General features: G+C 44.7%; 1 protein-coding gene across 3 annotated transcripts in view; it reads right to left on the reverse strand.

The window, feature by feature from the left end:
- Positions 1-2,416: 2,416 nt before the first annotated feature.
- The window catches only part of SPSB1 (splA/ryanodine receptor domain and SOCS box containing 1), a 39,099-nt gene continuing 19,876 nt past the window's right edge, over positions 2,417-21,639 (reverse strand). Inside the window, exons 2-4 of one of the 3 annotated variants that reach the window (XR_012778285.1) lie at positions 8,179-9,007; positions 6,059-6,184; positions 4,395-4,524 (exon numbers count right to left, since the gene is read on the reverse strand). Coding sequence is in view for 1 of the 3 variants with exons in the window: in XM_075520207.1 (XP_075376322.1) it covers positions 4,397-4,524; positions 8,179-8,872 (822 nt within the window). In the remaining 2 variants the exon portion in view is untranslated. The other 2 variants (XR_012778286.1, XM_075520207.1) reach the window with 2 other exon arrangements.

Below are 21,639 nucleotides of genomic sequence, written 5' to 3' on the forward strand. Positions count from 1 at the left end.
GTCTTGACATTGTCATTGCTTTGACCAGGATCCACAGTAGGGATGTTTGCTGGCACAGATATGCTGGGCAGGAGTGTAACCTGCACCCCAGACAGGCTTTCCTTTCGAAGGGAATTGTGACAAGACTGCTGAAATAGCATGACATACTTCCTTATCAGCTACTAAACTCCTCCACTGAAAACTTCCCCTCTTGCACGCTTTTCTAGACTCAAATTACTTTCACCAAAGCCTCAACTTCCAGAAAGAAACAAAAGCTACCCCACTGCTTGTCTAGAGTATCACGATACCAGACTCTCTGCAGAATTGCCACAGCACTTCTGCATCACCAGCAAGGCAACAGCAGGCGAACTATCAAGGCCAGAAGCCTCCTATAAACTGTAGGAACAGTTCCATGCACATAAACATGATTAGTCAGCAACAGCGGGAAGATGAGAGCTGCTGGCCAGGGTAACAGGCTTGGTTTTCAAGGAGGCCCCGATACAAGTAGGACTTGCTCTTTGTAATGCTACTCAAAAAGGAGTAGGTCCGCCTGCCACATGCCAGTGCTTGAACACAGGCAATAGCAGGGGAAGCAGAGAGCCACTGATTCATTAGGATTTGCTAATCTGTGATATCATTTGTTGATTCCAGCAGGTCCAATCCCCATCTCATGGCTTCCTCCACTGTTGCCATAGCACTGTACATAAACACTGCAAACTCCCAGCCCTGAGCAGGTCATTTGTTTCAAATATTCCATGCAGCTGGAACACAAGCCTGTTTGGGTGTCTGGAGCTGAGCATGAACTAATTTCTCAGTCTTTTGCACCCGCCCCACCTTATGCACCCTCCCCAGCCTGCTGCTCTCCCAGAACCCTCCAGCCACACTTCCAGCAAAGCAGAGGCAGCCTTCCACTGAAAGGTAAGGGGAAGCTGGTCTTGTTCACATACAGGCAGAAAATAAAGTGTTTCACTTAAGTCCTCCACTACCTGTGTCAAAACAAAAGTGATGATTATTGAATATGCTGGATATTTAGGCTTAGCATCTACAGACTGTTGTCTTCTACATGTGGGAAGAAAAACAAAGATTAACACATCCAAAATTCAAAAAGATTCTTGCCCTGACTGGAGACAAAGACAAAAAAAATCACTTGCTTTTTTTTTTTTTAAGCTCTCCTCACCCAGTACCCTTATGAGGCAGTCTGTAAGCATACCTCTGAGCTTCAGTTGAGCCTCATGTGTTGTAGTGTATTTGTGTGAACTGATTAAATCATTTGGTTTTCACACACAAGTTGATAGCTGCAGGGAAGACAGAAAAGTGTGGCCAGGAGGGGGAATTAAAGCCTTTGTCGTAACTGACAAAAGTACCAAGTCATCTCACTTCCAGTCAGTTTGGAGAGGCTTAACCTAACTGCTGATACAATTTGAGAGCATCTCTGTATTGCACAGATTGGAAGTGGAGGAGGCTGAAGGCACTACCAGCAAGCAAGCAAACAGTTTGTACTCCACGAACAATATAATCCATATGTCCTCACAGCCCAAGAATGAAGGCTCTTGTGCAAATAGATCTCAAGAGATACAAAAACACAGCAACTTATAGCAGTGGGTAGGGAGTGACTGAAAACTAATGCCAAGTGACTTGAACTAAATCAGGTTCATGACCTGAATAAGCCTGAAGAAGTTACCCAGAACACACTGAAATCAATCAGCCATTTTTCAAGCACACATGATACAGGAATGACTCCCCCAACACTCAGCTTAATTACAGAAGGTGCAGTGCAGGTTAACTGGTGCTGTTCTACTGGCTAGGGCTCCCTCTAGCCCTCACCATTTTATTTTGCTTTGTTCTATCCACCATCTCCTTTCCTAAGAAAAAGATCAGGTATCAACATAAAATAGTGGGTTACTGACTTGTTTTCATATGAGCTTCTTTTCTGGAAGAAAAAGAGAAGTTGTTTGCTGTAATCTAGGAGCAAAATTTGCAAGCCTGCACAATGCATCAAGTTTGGCAAGATAACCAGAGCCCTGATCTGTTCAATCTACTTGAATCTATTTGAATAAAAAGGAGGAGTATGGTGTCATAAGTCAGTTGTAAACCAAGTTAAATCAGGAAACCAAGGCTGCTGCCTCATCACAGACTTGATTCAACTCCATCTGGAGTAGCCATTTTTAGACACTAGTGGCAGCTCTACAAAATCTCAGGTAACCACACCCTGCCACCCTGTACCAAGAGCTACAGCTTGCCCTCCACCTGTACACACATTTTAGATGCCAGCTTTAAATTGTTATTCTTCCAAGCAGAGACAAGGCCACGACAGCCCTTGCTTCACCTGTTTGGGCTGGCTTCTTGGGAATAAGCTCACCATTCATGTAGAAACTAGATATAAAGAACTCTGATCATTTCATGCAAATAAAAACCAGCATCAAGTAATATTTAAAGTTTATTAGGTTACTGAGTATTATCTACAGTCATAAAATAGAAAGTCAGAATTTAAAACTGTACAAAGCAACGTACTGGTGAAGTGAGAAGAGATGGAAGCAAGGGAGCACAAAGAACATTAGACATCGGGAGAACACAGCTGCTTCCCTGGAGTTCTGGAAGACACTGGTTCAAGTTGAAGGCAACCAAGTAGGGCTCCATACACACTGAATTTTCTTGTGTTCCACCCTGTAACAGAAACTAGTACAAACCCCTACGTTAAAAAAAATCATATATTAGATTAAAAAAGGGGCACATCACACCCCACCCAGTCTTGGCACCAATTCTGTGCTTTAAAAAATATACTATGCAAGTAGTTTATTTTAAAAAAGGTACCCTACAGCAGCTGTTTAAAACATGTTCTTATACATACACCACAAATATATATATTAACATTTTCAACACCTAAACTCATTTGTACCTACACAGAACTGAAGGGATAACTCAAGAGCAAAAAACCAACCACACAAACATTTTTCAAGACAAAGAAATGTGCAAAATAACCCCAGAAAGGCAGCATAGTAACCTGTGGATAGGTCAAGAGAGCAGCTCCTGCTAGTAAAGGAGTGTCATCCTCTTTACTTGGCTACTGAGGTGATAATCTATTTGGGATGTGCTGATTTTGCCTGAATTGCTTGTCCTGTTTATTGCAGTTCTCTCCTGCCCCCCATCCCCAGCTCTGGAGAGCTTCAGTTTCTTCTTGCTGTACATGAAGATCACACCACTGGCCTCTGTTAAAGTCTCACAAGTTACATTCCACAGCAATCACGTTCTGGATTTCTCATCTGCTGATGGTGCTTCTGCAGCTACACTGCTACCACCTTCTCTGGGACAACTTCCCACCCCCAAGCAAGAAAGAGAACTAATCCTGCTGCATAGTTAAGTGGAGATTATGCCAACGGTCTATGACAGAACAAAGCCTGGTTTGGATGACTAAGCCGCTTATCTAAGAATTCCTTGGCAGAGCCATTAGAGAAACACATCAGTATGTTTCTCCAAAGGCTTAACATGGAACAGGCTATACAGAAAGCAGACCTAAGATGGCAGGACCTATAGCTGCGTAACTAATGTCAGCTCATACAGCCCGTCTCACCCTGTTGCAGGAGAAGTTTGTCCCTTCTCTGCCCCCACATCAGCAAGAAACCCCTGATCCCAGACTAAACCCTGCAGTTTAAGTCAAGAAGAGGGCAGCTGAAGGCATGGTATGACTGCTCAATCAACTGAGTCAAACACACTAAGAGGCGGCAGAACAGAGAATGGAATGGGAGAACTGAGAAGGCAATGGTGATAAACAAGAAAGCAGGATTCACTGTCTATGAAATAGCATTAGAACATGGTGAGAAGTCCTGACAGAGATACAGACATCAGTGACATAACCACCTTCTCCAAATTAATAAGTGTCCTGGTAGAAAGGTTCTTGGTTTTGGTGTTTCAGGGTTTGGGGGGTGGGGTTTTTTTTTTTTTGGTTTTTAAAAACTCAGCAATTAATTCTTCTTGGTATTCCAGACTCCTCCCAACTCTGCTGGCCACCCCGTGCCTTTCCATTCTTAGGACCTGGTCTTAACATTTCTAGTCCTAATGCCTCCCTTCCCCCAAATTATGTTCTTCCCTTTAGCAGTACAGAAAAATCATTCACTCCTAGGCTCTACAACCCAATGGATGCAGTACAGCCTTTTCTCAGGAGAATCAGGGAAGCATAGAGCTTCTGTAAATGTTCCTTTAAGTGTGCTGGGGAAGTGACTTCCAAAGAACAACACAGTTGTGAAACAAGGATTACTTGAGAGCTTGCCAATAAGGGCACGTGGAGACTTAAGCAGTGGCAGGAATACTTTGGCCAAGGAGTTCCAACAGTAGCGATGACATGAGGGTGGAGAACCCATTGCCCAGTGGGTCAGCTCCAGTATTTTGCCTTGGTTCCAACTTCTATCCTTGAACATGAAGGTCATTGGTAGAGCAGGTAACTCTTGAGGGAGGCTGGCAGTGGCAGTGTAGGGATCTCATTCAGTCTTTCCTTGCCCAGAGCAAGCCTCACAGCTCGCCGACACAAGTCCATCAAAGGCAGTGGTTCAGCTGGGAAAAGAGACCCAAGACATTAACATCCCAACCCACAAGTTACACATTCATTTTGCTAGTTCTAAAAATCCCTCCAGGACAGATTGAGCAAGAAAAATGAATGCCTGGCATGTTTACAGGACCCAAGCCATTCAGCATTCACATATCAGCAACTTCAGCTCCTCAAATAACACAGGCAGAGCATGATGTTTCTGTAGAGGTTAAGCCATACATGTGCATGAACAAAAAAAATACTAGAATCCCCTAATGGAAGTCCCCCCTCTGCAATACCATTCATTCAAGTCAGAACACATCTTCTAGCTTGTGCCTCTTATTGCAGTATCCAAAAACCTTTATAAGAGATTCACTGAAGTAAAAGACTGCAGCAAACAGTTTGATAGCATCCTGTGGAATGGGTACCCAGAAAGTACCATGATTTGTTTCTTAGGATAACAGCTGTCAACCCCTTCATTTGCACTACATACTTCCCATGAAAAACAAAGCCATCTGTCAAAGTTTCATGTCACTACTTGTATTGTGACATTTTCCATTAGAGGATTCCCTCCTGTATCATAAACCTGGGAAAGATACAAGCCTTTGGCTATCGTTTTTCCATCCTATACTTATAAACACTGAACAAGATAATACTAGTTTTTCAGGAATGGCATATGGGGCCCTTTGATGCTGAAGAGTCAGTCACAACATCCAGGGGACTAAGGTCAAAGCCAGAGTTAACACATCACAGCTGCGCAGGAGGAAGATAGAGATTAGTTTCTCCCAGCTTCTGTTGCTAAGTCTGTCAAAGCTCACCTTTACACAAGGCTCAAGCCTATGGGTTTCTCCTCCCCCTAGAGAGGGCTAACACAAAGACATCCCAAATTAAGCAGATAACTGGACATCCTTCTAATAGCCTGAGGGCTCAGCATGCACCATTAGAAAGCTTCCTTTACAGACATCTTGGGCTGAACACAGACACCTAAAAACATCCACAGGAATGGAAAAGTTTGGCCGAGAAGCTGCAATTTTCAGGAACCTTGATAGATGCCAAAGCTCTAGCTTCCACTGCTACAAGCCAAATTAATCTGACTGTTCATACAGCTGTTTTAAACAGCTGAGAGACAGGGAAAGCTTAGTTTTCCTGAGCATGGTCATGTTACTGCATTTTTTGTAAACAGAATTCATTCCATCAATAAGGTGGATACAAATCTCTTCCTTCCAGGTTCAAAGATAACAGCTACCATTAAAAGCTCAAACAGAAGAGCGTTGTCAGTAGCCTCTGATCAGGCCACTCCTGATTCTACTTTGGAAAAAGTAAACAGTCATACTGCTCCATGTAGAAAACACTTCCAATGAAAAGTGGAGAAAGCTAATTTTTATCTAGTTTTTGGCAAAAAGTCTGTGAGAAGGAGAGTTTGTTAGCCGAGGAGAGGCTTGGTAACAAAGTCAGGAAATGCACGCTTGAATTGGTCTGTCTCCTCAAGTTAACAGCCAGAGCTGAACTAATGCCCTTTTTACCCCCCCTCCTTCCCCGCTATGGATCACAAGCTATTACCTGCTCCAGGGGAAGCTGCAGTGGAATGTTTTTTCTAGCAGTTCTCCAAAGTTCTCCCAGTGCTTCAAGCATTAATTATTCCTGAGGAATCATGCCTCTATATGCACACCTCTTTTACACTGATAGCTGGGTGGAGAGCAAACAGATCTGTCAGGGCAGCGCTGTTGCTTCCCAAGCCCCACCGTTTGTCAAACGTGTTCTATGCCGCAAGGGCAAACACGGCTGCACTGAGCCCGAGGTACTGCTGGGCTTGCCTCCCTCCTCCACGCTGCCTCTTCTGCAGGGCCAGGTCTCTGCAGCTGGACTGCACGTCTCGGCTCTGGCTGCGATACTGCCAGGGAAGCCTATTACTGGCAGCAACTCCTTTGGCACTTCCCAGTGTAGCTTATTCTTAAACCACTGGGGTACAAATACGCTGTATTCAAAATCTGTCCCACTTCCTCCTGCTCTGTATGGCGATAGCTGGGACAGAGACATTGTCTAGCCAACATCCCAGAGAAGAAGGGGCCCTAACCTTCAAAGCCTATAGACATTAACATAACAAATACATTCCAGTTTAGCAGCCTTAAAAGGAGAGGATCTTCTTCCCACAGAGATTAAGAATAAGAACTTTGTCCTCATCTAGTTTGCACTGATAACCCAGTCTGACAGGAGATGTTGAGACCAAAAGAGAAAGCACACGCATCTCTGACCTCCTTCCATTCACAAGCACTACAATCACTGGACAGTGTTACTATTGAACGCTCAGAAGTGGTTAGAGCCAGACACCTTCTTTCTGTCTGTGCCAAAATAGCGTCCCGTCATTCCTGGCCTTATGCCCACAATTCACTCCTATGCTGAGAGCACATTACAACCAAATCCAATACTGGAGGTGGCCGTTTCCTTGCTAAGTGCAGTTCTGTGCCAACAACTCCACAGACTTGCTGGCTTTGAGGGGAGCTGCAGATTTTGGCTTTGACCCTTCAGAAAAACCTGGTTACTGGAGCTGCTGCCATTCTGTAAGCTGTTGTGGCAGATGGAGCTAGGTTTCTTTCCTTTGGTGAGAAAGTGCTCTGCCAAGAGTTCTCTATTTGGTCTTGCTGAGTTGAAGCACTTGTGGATTTTGCTCCTATCCCTTTGCAAGGCTTTCCTGGTTATTCCGACAGCTCAGTTTTTCTGGTGCCCAGTGTCAGCTTTGTTGTACCTCATGTCAGCAGTGCCAGGGGTTTGCCATTGCTAGCCCAGCATTAGAACATGTTCTAAGCACAAATGAAAGAGCCCAGTATGCTACAGCCTTTGGGCAGACACTGTTCTGGAATGCAGGGGAAACACTACTCTTTTCATATCAATTCTGCCAAATTTATTTCACTAACAACATAAATCCAGATTTTAATCCACTTCCTTCACCTCTCTCCTCCACCCTACCCAGAGGACTGAGTCACAGTCTGGCCCAATGGGAACTTCTGACTATGAGAGATAACAGACTTTAGCACATTTGGACAGCCAAATTACCAAGCTTAGCTAGAGATTGATGTCCCTATTAGTAAAAGGCCTGGCATGCAAGTTGGGCTGGCTACGATATCCAGCCCCATGCTAGAAATGAGCACACCCTGCCCTGAAAGAAGCAGAGAAGTGAGCTACTTTTTTGAAAGATGAGACATTCCCCTTTCCTTAGATAGGGACAGCCCTTCCCACTCTTGCCTGCAAGGGATTTTAAGTCCCTTCATTAGACATTCAAGGAAGGTAATTGTTCCTCAGAGACTTTCCTGTAAAGAGACACCAGGATTACATTGCCAATAATGCAACTGTCCAAAGGACGTTCCTGCTGATACTTTGGTAGCAATATAGAAAGGTTTGTCATCTCTCAATAGACAACTGGCATCACCTCCTCCCACCATACAGCCTCCCCAAACCCTGCTTGCTCCCTGCAGTGCCTTGGTAACAGTACATGTGTACAGCCAGACAAGCTTCTTGAAGTAGCCATTAAGGATTCAGAGCTGTATCCAGCAATCCTACTGCTGACATGAAATCCTCACCTCTCTGGCAAAATGAAAACCCCTCCCCAGGATGGTCTAGTAAGCCTGCGCTTAAGTAGCACACAGATCTGTGCTGCTAGAACAAATAGAGGGAGTTATACTCACGGTCAAGTCCATTCAAGTAGCGCATCCGTATTTCACAGTGTCCCCACACCGCGCTTACCACTGGATATAGCTTTTTCCCTTTGAGTCCTCGAAATGCAACACCCATGTATTGCCCATCGACAATGAAGCTCAGCGTCCCATCATCCATGTCCAGAACCACCAGGAAGGAGTCCGGCACAATGAAAGTTTCATCCGGTTCTAAGAAGGCAGGATAGGTTTTACTTGGCTGGTTCTTGCCGTCGTGGTACAGTCTGTTACGCCCAAGGTCCCACCCCCAAGATTCATGGTTATTTCCTACAAGCGTCGTGTACCCTACTGAATGCAAAGGGGCATCTGCTGTTGCCACCCCTACCACAGCGTGCGTGCCTCGCTGCCTCATTGCCCACGTGATCTGCCACACATGCAGTCCTCGTGTATATCCCACTTTGCCTCTGATGGCATCTGTACTCTGAGCCACCGGATGCCGGTGAAATATGAGTTTGTCATCCTCTTTCACAAATACATTCAGCGAGCGATCATCATTGTTCCATGAATGCAATAACTGGACTTCATATGATACCGGAGGCATGTCCAGTAGCAAGTCCAGACGCGTGGGTTTGCTGTAGTCGAGTCCTTGGAGTTCCTGTTTCAATGGCCTGTATACAGGGTCCCTCATATCCACCGTCTTTATCCCACCTGTGACCTTCTGACCCATTGTGTGTTCTGATTTTGCCTATTCGTAGGCTCCCAAGGCAAGCTCATCGATTTACCCGGCCGCTCCTGCTGTCATGCAGCCCTTCAGAAAAGGTTGCTAGGAGACCTTGTCAAGATGTGCACCAGTCAGTATTGCCTAATGGATGGAAATAAAAACAAGAGACAAGTTAAACATTAGCACATACAGCCTTGTACGCAACATTTACAGAGCAGTTTTAATCTTTTATCCTGACAACTTGTCCTTCCTTTCCACCAGCAAGGAAGGGTAATGCATGCTACTTATGCAGTATACCCTGCATAGCAGAGATAACATATAGATCACATAGATAGGTACTAAGCTTCTAATGCCCCCTTCAGAAACACACTTGAATTTCTGCTTCTTTAAGGCAGGTATAGATTCAGCCACCAGAGCTCATCCTCTCTTTACAGTGAATGCACTGCTCCTTATTACTGCATCACTAAACCTTAAGAGAGCACATCTGTATTTAGGCTGCCTCCAGCAAACCTTGCTTTTACATCATGATCACCTATATGTTGTCCAGGCTGGAAAATTCAAGAAAAGAGTTTATTCAATGCAGAAGACTCAGAACCCAGTACATAGTAATGCTTGAGACTTAAATTTTTCCTGATTGTCTTCAGTTGGTAGGAAGACTGAAAAGTGTCTTGTATAAGCATAATTTTGCCTGGTCTCCCAGCCGTAGTTCATACCACAAGGTCAGGCTGAGCAAGACATCCCAGTGAAGGCCCAGGCTGGCCACTGCTCCAGCTCCTTCCAACCACCATGGAGAATTTCTTCTCCTGCCAAAGCCATCTCTATAGCTATCCACAATGGAGCCAAAACACACAAGGCATTTAATACTCAGAGAAAGAGTCCAAACAGCTTCAGTCAATTTCTCAAAGATAGACCTGAGTTTACAACTGCATTGTCTTTGGACCCTGTAGTAACATGCTGCAGCTGACTAGTAGTGAGGGATTAGTTTATGTGAATAACTGCTCTGCAAAGCTTTAGTCTGAGCTGCCCCTAGCAGGAAAGAGTGGCATTACTGAATAAACTTCTCCCTCTGCTGCTCTAGAGAGGTTGGAACTAGCCTTCAGAATGCAAAACAGTCATAAGTATAGCTTCCACTATAGGGAAAGCAAAGCAGGCTGCAATTCAGGAGGGATGTGTTTGTGTTCTAGCTCAAGAGCAGCACCACAGTTCGACTGGTAAGCAGAACAGGCACTACAAACAGGCCTAGTACCTGCAATGTTTTTCCAGGGTCCAAACCAGCCTATTCATGCAACACACTAGATCAGCGCTTTGTGTTCTCCTAGCTGGTACGCCAGCACTTCCTTTGCAGTGCTCCCAGATCTGACAGACATTAGATGAAGACAACTAAACTCCAGCCTTCCTTTTTTGACTGACAGTTGTCAAGGAAAGTTCTTGGGGAACCTCTAGGATGTAAGCATCCCCTGGAGTAAAGGCTATATACTGCAAAGACACACACAAGTATTGCCTCTTGTTGTTGTTATTCAGCCATAAATAATTTCCTTCCCTCAGTACAGCCAGCTTCAAAAGAGAAATAAAGCACTGAACACAAACCATCTCCCCATAGCAGTGATCAAACAAGGTAGGAGCCAGGCAATAAAAATGAAAGCTTCTCCACCCGGAGAGTTACAAACCTTCCACAGATCAGCTGGCAAAGCAGCTAGCAGCCATTGATACAGGTTTGAGGAAATAATTCTCTTCAACCCCACTAAAGTTTTGCTAAGTACCCCGGAGGCCTGACTGCAAGTCCAAAACAGCAGACAAAACCTGCTGGGTCCAGCCTCGGGGGACATCCATTCCAGCAGCTACTGGCACTATTGGCCCCACTGAATTACTATAGTCAAGAGAGCAGATAAACCTGCTGTATGGTTTGTCTCAAATGAGCAGCTTCTCTTCTCCAAGAGGAAAAAAATTCCCCAGCTTCAGAGGCAGAGTCCAGGGGAAAGAGCAAGCTGCTTCTCACAGTTTAGCAGTTTTCCTTCCAAATTTCAGAGAAACCTCTAAAAAGTTTAAGCCAGCTTGGCTAGATACACTAGCTCACTTTCGTACCTCTCCTCCAGCACTGCATCCACCGAAGTGTCTCTGCTCTCACTCAGCAACACAAACAACCCTCTAAGACAGCTGCCAAACTGGGGGCAGCTATTAGGAGAATTAGAAGTGGGAGGGGAGTGAACTAGCTTTCTAAGAAAAAAAAAAGTGTTATTTTAACATTTCCTGAAGTGAGGCAATCACGCAGGGCTCCTGCCAGCTACAGTCACAACACTTACTCACAACCAAGGACCTCATCTGGCATAGAAAATAGAGCATGAATCAGATCTGGTTTAAAAATAAGGTTACTGGACATAAGCAGGAGGCTTCAGCTAGAAGGTGACAGGGAAGGCTCATGTATGCTCTGGGTTAGGGATCAATTCACCAGCTTCCCTACAGGTTTTTACTACTAGTCCAGGGTATGCCATTGGAACAGTGAGCTCAAATCTTGTAGTTCTTAAGTAAAAAAAGAGACAAGACTATTTTTTCTTTCCTTCCCTCCTTATTTTCAAGTATGGAGAGGAAAATGCCCGAGGTTCTTTAAAAGTCACATCCCAATGTGCATTACTAGGCAGCAGTATAGCTATTTCAAACTATTCAGGGACCGCAGATGTACAGCACTGACAGACAGAAGATGATTCATTAAACAACTGCCATTTAAATAAGGTCCAATCACATTATCAGCTGGTAAGATAACTGAGACATCCTGCAAGTTAAATAAGTATCATCCACATCAAAACAAACCCTGAATTAAGTAAGCCAGCTGGTCAACAGCTGAAAACAAGCAAGTAACAGCAAAACCAACTGAGGGATGGCAGAGTCACTGCATGCCAGTGCATCGCCCTCCCCAACCCATTTAGTTGTTCTGCCCCACAGCTCAGGTGCTTGGGCCCAACTGTTTCCATGACACACGGGCACTCCCAGCCTCTACGGGCACAGGCTCCCTGGCTCTGTAAGCCTACGGAACAGCAATATCTCAAACCAAGGGATCCCAAGAACAGGAAGGATACAGACATGAGCCGAGCCGCTGGTGGACAAGTTCAAGTACACTGTTGTAACTGTCTTCCAGGGACTTTGACACAGCATCACAACAAATCCTACAAACCCACCTAGTAAGTTGCCTGATCTACTTTGTCAACTCAGCACATGTATTGCATGCAGTTATTCAAGGGTTTAACAGCAGTTCCTCCCAATCATCCCACTGTCCCATCTTTAGGCCCTAATGCCTGTGTGTACTCAAGTTCTCAGTTTTATACCTCAAAGCTGACACCAACTCTGTTATGAAGAGATTTGTGAAGTCACTCTAACTGGTGTCTTACCTTCCCTGGGAAAGGCACATTAATGCTGACCAGAAGCAGTAATTTTTAAAAAGTTTCAGTGTAAGTTATTTTCTCAGGCTGGGATAAAGACAATCAGGCTGCTGAGACAGAACTGAATCAGTGGTGTTGGTGTTCTACAGAAAGAACCAGATGAACTACCTGGTGTTCCCAAGGCCTATGGCATACGGACAAAGGCTGTCAACAAGGCACTGGCTAAAACACACTTGGAAGTCTACAGGCAAATTCAGCTGTTGGAACTTTGATTAGGATAAAGGAACAAAACATTGGCAGAAGGAGGAGAGGCAGAGATTTCCTGAGAGCTGTACAGTACATGTGAGAACACTGCATAGGAAGCGAGAACCAAAACAAAGCAGACTGCAGGAGTACTGGTGCAGACTGCTTTGAAGCACAAGATGCTCAAGTGAAGTAAGACAATACAATTCTGTGCTCTTCATTAGCAAAACAATGCCTCATTCTTTACAACTTTTTGCCTTTTCCCAACATAAGTTTCATCATCTTTCTCTCAAGGCTGTTGCACCAGTAAGGGAATCACCACAGTGAAAGACAACGAGGACTTCTGAAGCAGCTGGGATAGCATACTGTCTCACTGCCCGCTCCAAAGAGAAAGCAGCCTTTCCTGAACACAAGCACCACTCACCACTTGCGTTAGTTATGACTCTTTTCCTAGGCAGACTAACACTAGATGAAGGACAAAGGCCAGAAGCAAGAAGAGAAAAGGGGAAAGATGGAAAAAAAAAAAAGATTGGAACAAAGGGGTCAATTAGAGTGAGAGCAGGTCAGATACCGAGCACCATATGCCAAGATTTAAGTGCAACATGGCTCCTTATTAGGGCAAGGCAACAATTCCTGCTCAGAGCTGGCTCCACTGTTCCTGGCACTAGCCTGGTCTAGAACTGCAGAGTGGCTCCTTGCCCTGCAGTCAGGAAGCACAGTTATGCCCTCATTTTTTAAAAGGAAAAGCCTCTTCACGCACAAGACAATAAAGGCACTTTCCCTCAGCAGCACATATACACAAAAAGCTTACCCTCTTAAATGAATGGATTAATGCCCTGGGCAGCTTAGTACGAGACACAGCCAGCCATAAATGAAAAGATATGCTAGGGAATTAGCTGCTTCAAAATCTTTGAACTGTTACAGGTTTAAGTACAAATGTAAGCACTGAAAGTGCTTTTATCTATCATATCAACAGCTCAGGCTTGCTGCAATTATGCTCTCCTTTATAAACATGAGCTCATCCCCATGATGCTCTGTTCTGCTCTCATGCTATTTTCAGTTTTATTGTTAACCTTCTGGGCTTAAAAGCTTTGGAACAAAATTATAACAGTGTCTCAGAGAAAAGTGCTCACTGCTATTTTCAGTGAGAATTAGATCTCCCTCAGTTTAGCTGTTCAGAGCAAGTAGGCAATTTGCCATACTAGAAAGATATGCCAGGTTTCAAAACAACTGCTTGCTGCAAATAGATCAAGGCAGGAGACAGCAAAGACATTTCAATGGAAGGTGTCACAGTCCCTGCTGCCAAATGGGGAGAACACAGCTCTGCAAAGAAAGTGTGTATATGGCAGAGCAGTTTGTGTCCAACTTCTTCTGTTTAGGCATTGACATGAACCAGGCAAAACAACTGCCTACCACAGACCTCTCCAGCTGAGGCATTCATCTTGCTTTAGTTCACCAAAATGCTGTGTACAACAGAGCAGAGCCAGACTCTGTGCCCATGGGCATATTTACCACCTTCAGCTGGCAGTGAACCTCCTAAAATGCAGCCAAGAACCCAGCTAGGCAGATGTCATGCAGATAGCAGTCTCAACTATCCACAGCAGAATATTTGGTCCCCCAGTATGACTCAAACAACTAAATCTCTATTTCAATTACTTCCCTAGTGTCCCCCAAAACCTAGAGGAACACACCTTGCAGACATGAGGCTAAGCAGTGCCCCTTAATTCACACAGCTAGATTAAAAAAAAAGTCATCTACATTCAAAACAAGGCTCCCTATTGCTCCCAATTTACCTCATTCCTACCTATGCTGGCATTCAAACCCATTCACCTCATCTGACCACACCCTAGAAATGCAATCCAAGCTATCAATAGAGTGAACTTATACCAAAGAATACTCACCCAAAATGCCCTCATTGTTTTATCTGACACCAAAGGCTAGTCCCATGCAAGTTTTATCACACAGTGGGAGGTTATTTCAGGTAGCTACATCTCAAAGTGACATAGGAATTTCAACAGGCTGCTGTGCAGATTTTCAGCTCCATTTGGAAGCGACTTGCACAGCAGCAAGAGCCCTCAAAGTCCCAGTCCAACATCTGCACACAAGGCAAAGTATTAGTACTAGCCCTTCAGGAGTCATTGTCACTGCTGGTTCCATTAACCAGCCCAACTCCGGAGCTGCCCAAGTGCTGCCAGAGGCTTAGTGTAGCATCAATGGTTCACAACTGAAAAACCCAGAGCATAAAGAGTTCTAGAAGCATCCTCTCCAAAACAAGGGGAAGCAAAAAAACCCACCTTACTGGAAGATGCCTCCAGTTGTTTAAGCACCTGTGAGGCACTCAGCCACTGAAAACATCTGTTTTCTTGAGGCCAAGTACTGGCAAACCATTCTCCTTCAGTTACAAACTTTACCAGAAAGGACCAGAAACACATCAGACAGTTACAAAAAGTTTAACTTTAGTTCAGAAAACCCATGGCTCCTCATAGGTCCTCCCTTGCTCTGCAGCTCAACATCTGTCTAGAACATCAATTACAAGAATACATGAAGGCTCTGAAATTCCTTGATTCCTGATCCAGTCTTACTTTAAGTCTATTTCTTCAAATCAGTTTACTGTGGCTCTATTCCCCCCCCCCCAATATTTATTAAGTGTACTTCTACAGATAAGAGGCCAGACCTTTGAACACCTAGTGTACCCTGGGTGCCCTACAGACAATGAATCAGAGCCCTACCCTAAACGTTTCCAGCCTGAGAAACCTCAGGAGAAGGTAAGAATATATATATATATATATATTCTGCACATGGTCATTTACTTGCTTACGGCTTTGGAAAGTTGATGTAAAAGATCCCAGACAGTACTACTGAATGAGACTAAAAACCCACTGTAGTTTTGCTCAGGTTTCCATTATTTTACTAGAAAAAACATTATATAAACTTGGTCCATTTTCTTGGGCCAAATGTTCATCCCACAAGCCAACAGTCAAAAGAGCTACACTACTCCTAGTTTGCTGACTAACCTGCTGGCAGCAGCTTACCTGGGGTCACCTGCGTACAACTAGCATGTCAGAAACTCCCCACAAAGACCCTTCACAGTGCTAGCCCTTCTTTAAGGTGATCTCTAGAAGCTGCTTCAACACCAGAGGTTTTCCCCTTCCTCCCTTGGTGGTGCTGAGAACAGATCCCCTGATCACGTAGACCTGTAAAGCCAAGTTAAAAGCCAAGATGGATCAGCAATGCTACAAGACATCCTAACTGGGGTGGAGAGAGAGAAGAACTTGCATGCCTCAAATAGCATTCAAACTTTAGGCCCAAAGAAGCAGGACACTCCGTTTGCCCTGGCGTTAATTCTTAGCATCAAAAATATACCACCTTACTTGCCCTGTGTATTTCTGCCTACTGCAGAAACTGGTCACAGGAAGGCTGTGACACACCATGCCATCACTTACTTGACCAGCAGTCTGGCTTTAGCACCCTTCCCACCCCACTAAATATTGATCAAACCTTGGGGAAAAAAAAAATAAGCTCACCTATGCTGTTGAAGAAGTTTTCCAGTGCTGTGTTAGCAGAGACCAAGCAGCTACAGAACAGATGACAGGAACAACTGCACTAACAACATGGTTAGAGCTAGTTTCGGAGTGTTGCAATTTTGCCTAGATCAGGGCTGGGCAGGCAACCCTCATTGCATAGCATTGGTTTTGGCGGCACTGTCAGCCTCACTGCTATCTTGCTCTGCACAGAGAAGGTTGCCACAGGGGCAGCTTCCTCAGCCCCACCTACTGAAGAGCAGAAGCAGTTTGGCTCAGCAGGTTTAGCTGTTAGCAGGGCTGTGTGGCCTCCACAGAAAGTGAAACTGCAGTCACTCCGAGATCACAAGAGGTTGGGCAAGGAAGAATTAAGAAAGATGGCACATTTCCCAGCAAACAGCAAAAAGGAAAATCCTCCAGCAGAGCGACAGGCCCCTGACGAGTAGCTGTGCTCAAGATATACCAGGGATGGGGAGAACAAGACACTTCGTATTTGGCAATGCTTGATTTACCTAGACTACAAAGTTAACAAGCTGCCTTGCTAAGCTAACAGCCTCATTCATCTACTAAGCAGACACCAAGAGCTCTGCTCTTCTGTACATGAGGCAGCTAGCTTAAGCATGCCCACCCTGATACATACCAAAAAAGGCTTCTGTCCAAGGAAGACAAGAGCATGTCAAACAACGCTGCTAGGACTTGTAACCACTAAGAATCAGCTTGTCTGTATGAACACAGCACTCCAGTGTTCTCTCCTTGGGATGATTCAGACAGTTTCTGCAGAAGTTTCTAGCTATTTGTGCGATGTTGAAAGGCAGCGTGCTGAAGGCAGCATGCCCTCTTACACCATGTATGGAGCGTCTGGTTCTCAAAAGCAAAGCACTGAAGTTACACAGAGTAGCACATCTGAGTAAACTAAAACCTGAAGTAACAACAACAATCACCCAGCCTGAACTAAGCACTTACTAGAACCTAACTTAAGCAAGTTTCCACTGTCCACCTACCCAGCCAGTTCCCGTTAACTGCAGTGCTGCATAATCTAGCAGAAAATACTACTAAGCAACAGAAGAGAGGTTACTTTGCAAAGTATTTGTAATGATGGAAGCAAGTCAGATAAAAGGAGTTCCACAAGTTTCTGCCAGAGATATTCTCTATTAAAGGCTAGTTAGGAATGGCAGTTTTGGTTGCAGAGAAACTAAGATATGTCTTTAAATGAAAAGAGTGAACTCAGGGTGGTTTTCCTCACAGAGGAAGTGTAGTAGATGTTTCAGAAAGGTCATTAGACTCTTTACAGCTCTGTGTAAGGTAGCTCGCAGGTACCTTATGAATGCCAACTGCATGTTAGCGACCATGCACAATGTTTCCTCAAGGCTCTTTGCAATAGCTTCTCAGAGGCAGATTCCAGCTATTTGCCTGCTCTGGCAATGCCATCTTTGGTGGGCATCAAGTCTTAAAATGGTCAAATATTTGGAGTTAAGTTCTCCTTTTCACTCAAACCCTGTACTTAAAGTGACAGACTCTCTTCCCTAATAAGCCTTCATAACCACAGTGGAACATGTATTATTTCACAGCCTCTCCCACTTATGACTAACATGTACTCACAGGCACAGCACTAAGATCAGCATGCTGTACCGACATAATGGCTCTGTCCACCGGCACAATCCGTGACCTCTCATCCATCCCACATGCCTGAGCATACTTTGTAGCGTGTTGCAGAAAGGAGTGTTTTGTAACAGAGATGTGGGGCTAGAGACTTTCCTTCCTTAAACAACAAGTGGTAGTAAAGTATCTCATCAGGACCTCTGCTTCCTTGCCTCCCTTCAGAAGAGGAAGCCAGCCTGAGTGCTAGTAATCTTCATCCATAAAGATGCTGGGATCAGCTTTTTACAAGATTCAGTCACTGCAAGCCATTACGCTCTTGGCATGAGGCACTGTTAGTGCCTCTTCCTATGGTCAGTCTACTTAGACCAGTACTCTAAAGCAATTCTTTTGTACCTTTTCCAAAACTACCTTGAGGATGCTTTGTCCTCAGTATTCTGAGGACAGCAGCATCAGAAAGCTATGTAAGTTAAACAAGTACTACTGCTGGCTTCAGACCTCTGCATTACCAACAGCACAGTTTCTCCTTATCCCCTTATCTGGTGTGTCCATCTCCTTTCTACCCTTATTCATGGTCTGTGGCCTTTACAGAGCAAAAACTCTGTTCAAGTCAGGACAATGAGACTCTAGCTAGAAACAGTTCATTTATTGGTAGTGTAACATACAGATGTTAAAAGGAGTTAAGCAATTCGCTCTGGTTTCCCAGCATGCTAGTTGTACAGCAGAAATTTACTCCAAACACATATCCCAAACATCGCAGAATATTGCCACACAGGCGTACAAGTGCCTGTACTGCAGATTAAGCAGCGTTATATGGTGTAACAAGGGTTGCTAAGCTGACCATGAGGCCTGAGAGAAGCCATGGTAAAGTATGCACAGTGAGTAGGAGCTGACTGAACAGGCCAGAAAGCCAGCAACTAAAGCTCTTCCCCCATAAGGCAGGATGGAGCCCCGAGTTTACCATCCCACATTGAACTGACTGCTCGGCATCTTAGCTAAGCACTGAGAAACTTCGCCAGAGACCCTTCCCGTGTCCCACATCTGCAGCTGCAGCACTGACCTTCCTTACACCTCTCCCCTTTGCTCCTCTCTAACTTCCTGCTGGTCTAGAATATTTGTTTGTAGCCAACTGGTGAAGTGCTATTTTCCAGAAGTAACTTGAACCTCTGTATTCTAGCAAGTATTTACAGGCAGCTGTTACAAACCTACAAGACTGACTTGATGAACTTGGGTTCCAGGTAGAATTCAGCATCTGAGTCATGCTTGGTGCTACAAAGCACATTGTCACGTGCTCAGATGACAGTCAGCTCAGCTAGCAGCCTAACCACCAACCTGTGGCTCTCAAGTTAGCAATACAAACAAGTGAATTGCAGACATCACTTGTTTTTAATGCAGAAGTTGTGGACAGGCTGCAGTGGGGACATACTGCTGATGGATATCAGATGTGTCAAGTTCAGCTTTCAGCCATAGATCTGCACTCCAGATAGATTCTTTTGGAGGAAATAGCAAAACAGCTGTGGTTTGGCAGTTCAGTCTGAGCTGAGACAGCACCTGTACATGGTGCTATTGGAGCAGGAAGATCCACGCAGTTCCCTTCTTCCTGTGAGAAAGTATAGGGAGATGTGACAGCAGGGGCACAAAGCAATGCAGCCACTGCAGATGGAGAGCCTGGAGAAAAACTAGTAAATTGTTGCAGTTACTATGCCCTTACGTACAGCCCTATTCCCACTTTGCACACAGTCATCAGCACAGCCATTCTGGAGCGCAGGCTGTTTACGGCTGATGCACTGGTTTGAGCAGCTTATGGGAGGCTACAGCTACGTGTTCCACCAGCATAGCAAGTTCTCTGCATGCTTCAGCATGCGGATACCCATTTAGAGAACACAGCAGCACCAGATCAAATGTCTTCCAGACCAGGCAAGACATACTTCCCACACACTGAGTTCTCATCTCACTGGTCATATTTGGCAAAGTCATATTTTTTTAGCTCCTGGTATTATTTCCAGGCTAGATCCATCAGACAAGTGATGCTTTTCCTCACTGCTTGTGTCAAGAATCCATTTTCTGGGGATGGAGTTTGCTTGTATTGAAATTAAGACTGTTTGATACAATTATGGAAGGCTGCTCCCAGGTTGCTTCAGTGCAGTCTTTGCCTTAAGAAAAAGGCCCTAGTGTCTCGAGAGCTTATTCCAAGAAGAAAATATGAGGCTAGCATAGATACACCAACTGCAGAAGTCACCTGCAAAAGGCACTGTCTTTTTGCAGTTCTGATTTCTTTACATGCACTCAAGAGATGGCTCTATGATCTGCTTGCGGACTAAGTACTATGGGAAATAAGTCCCATAGGTAGCAGGAAGAAAGGTCACATGCAACCTTTTTTCACCTTGTCCAGAGGTTCACCTTTCTTACACCTTTGTACCTGTCCAACCACCTTCAACTGATTTTTCCTTATGTTACTGAGACTTTGTGTGTAAACAAGCACTGCTTCCAGAAAGAGCTTTGCATCCCTGTAAAGCTGAAATCTATGCTTGGCACATCGCAAACACAAAACTCCCCAGTTTTATAAACAAGCTGCACTTGAAAGACTAGTTTGCAGGACTGAACTACCAAGTACACTGCCTAACAGCACTTGTCTTAAAGCTTCCCTGTCCTTTAGTAGCCAACTCCATGCTGCTTTTCTGTTGCCAGATGTTCTTAAAATTAAAGAACAGCCCAGTTTTTAAAAATTCTTCTATAACCAAGGATTATACTGAGGCTTCTGTTCAGGTACCGTATAGTATTGCCCTTAGATAAAAAGCCTTTCAGAGAACAGGGCTGTCATTTTATCTGTACAAGGAGCTTTGCAACTCCAAGATAGCCAAGCGCTAATGCAGCCAGCATGGAAGTGCCTCAAATGAGCTTATCTTCAGGACCTGTAGGTTAGATGGCTACTCAGGAACAAGTCCCAGGGTCTTCCAGGGCTCTTAGTCCATGCTCACAAAAGGTCAAGAGAAGAGCAAGCAATTAGAAAGTCTACCTTTGAACCATGCCTTAAAACCTAAATTGCAAAGTTATCAACAAAGGATGGTCCAAGTAGCGTCAGGAAAATGAACAGGAATGACAAAGGACTGAAGATGGACCTGCCCTGACAAAGTTAAACTACAACACTAGTCTGCTTTAGCTCCTCATTCAAAAGGATTTCAAACACAGTGACTAGGTTGGTCAGCTACTCAGAAGCTTTTGTTGAAAACTGATCTGGAAGTGGGGAGAAGCAGGGGAAGCAGGACAGTCTACCCTTTCACTGTAGTTATGGGCTGGACCAGAGGATTATCATCAGGTCAGACTTTGTTCCAGTGCAATGAAAACCACAGGCCAACCATCTATTAGTTAGTGTTTTGTCTTCCTCCAGCCCTTCCCATCCCACTCCCTCACACCGCTGTACCAATGCAAGCATTAGTGCAATCACACTGAAGGTTGAATTGGGGAACCAATCCAGGATAATATTGTTCCCCAAGCTGTTTCACCACCCTACGCTACAGACATTTGCCCCAGCTCACAAGAGGAGCAGAAGCAAGCAGCAATTATTTTGACAGCCACTACCCTCCAGAAGCCATTCAATAGGTGGAGTAGTAAACTGTTCAGCATTGGTGTTCGAAAAATAAAGTCAGCACCTGGCCAAGTTGCCATGCCTGCCTAATGTTTCTCCCTCCTTCCCTCCAGCACTGGAGCCGTAACATCCCAAGACAGGCTGCATTTAGAAAGGCATTTCCTCCACAATTAAGCCACCATAAATTTTAAATAGTAGATGTTTATGGTCAGAACTATTTGCATTAAAGAAGCCCACATAATCCATAAGCTACCCTCTGGCACAAGAGCTCCCTGCTTTTAGTTATTTCCCACTTACTAATTTGCATCCTACACAGCCCACTGTCCATCCCTTATGTCCATTTAAGTATCCTGATTCATTAGTTTTGTCTGATAATCAGTAGATGGGAAGGGGAGCAGTGAGTGGAAAGAATGAAGCTTGACATTTCTACCTCTGTCCAGAGTTTCCATTCCTGTG

This window comes from Mycteria americana, chromosome 18 (assembly GCF_035582795.1).
Source record: "Mycteria americana isolate JAX WOST 10 ecotype Jacksonville Zoo and Gardens chromosome 18, USCA_MyAme_1.0, whole genome shotgun sequence".
Classification (NCBI taxonomy): Eukaryota; Metazoa; Chordata; class Aves; order Ciconiiformes; family Ciconiidae; genus Mycteria; species Mycteria americana.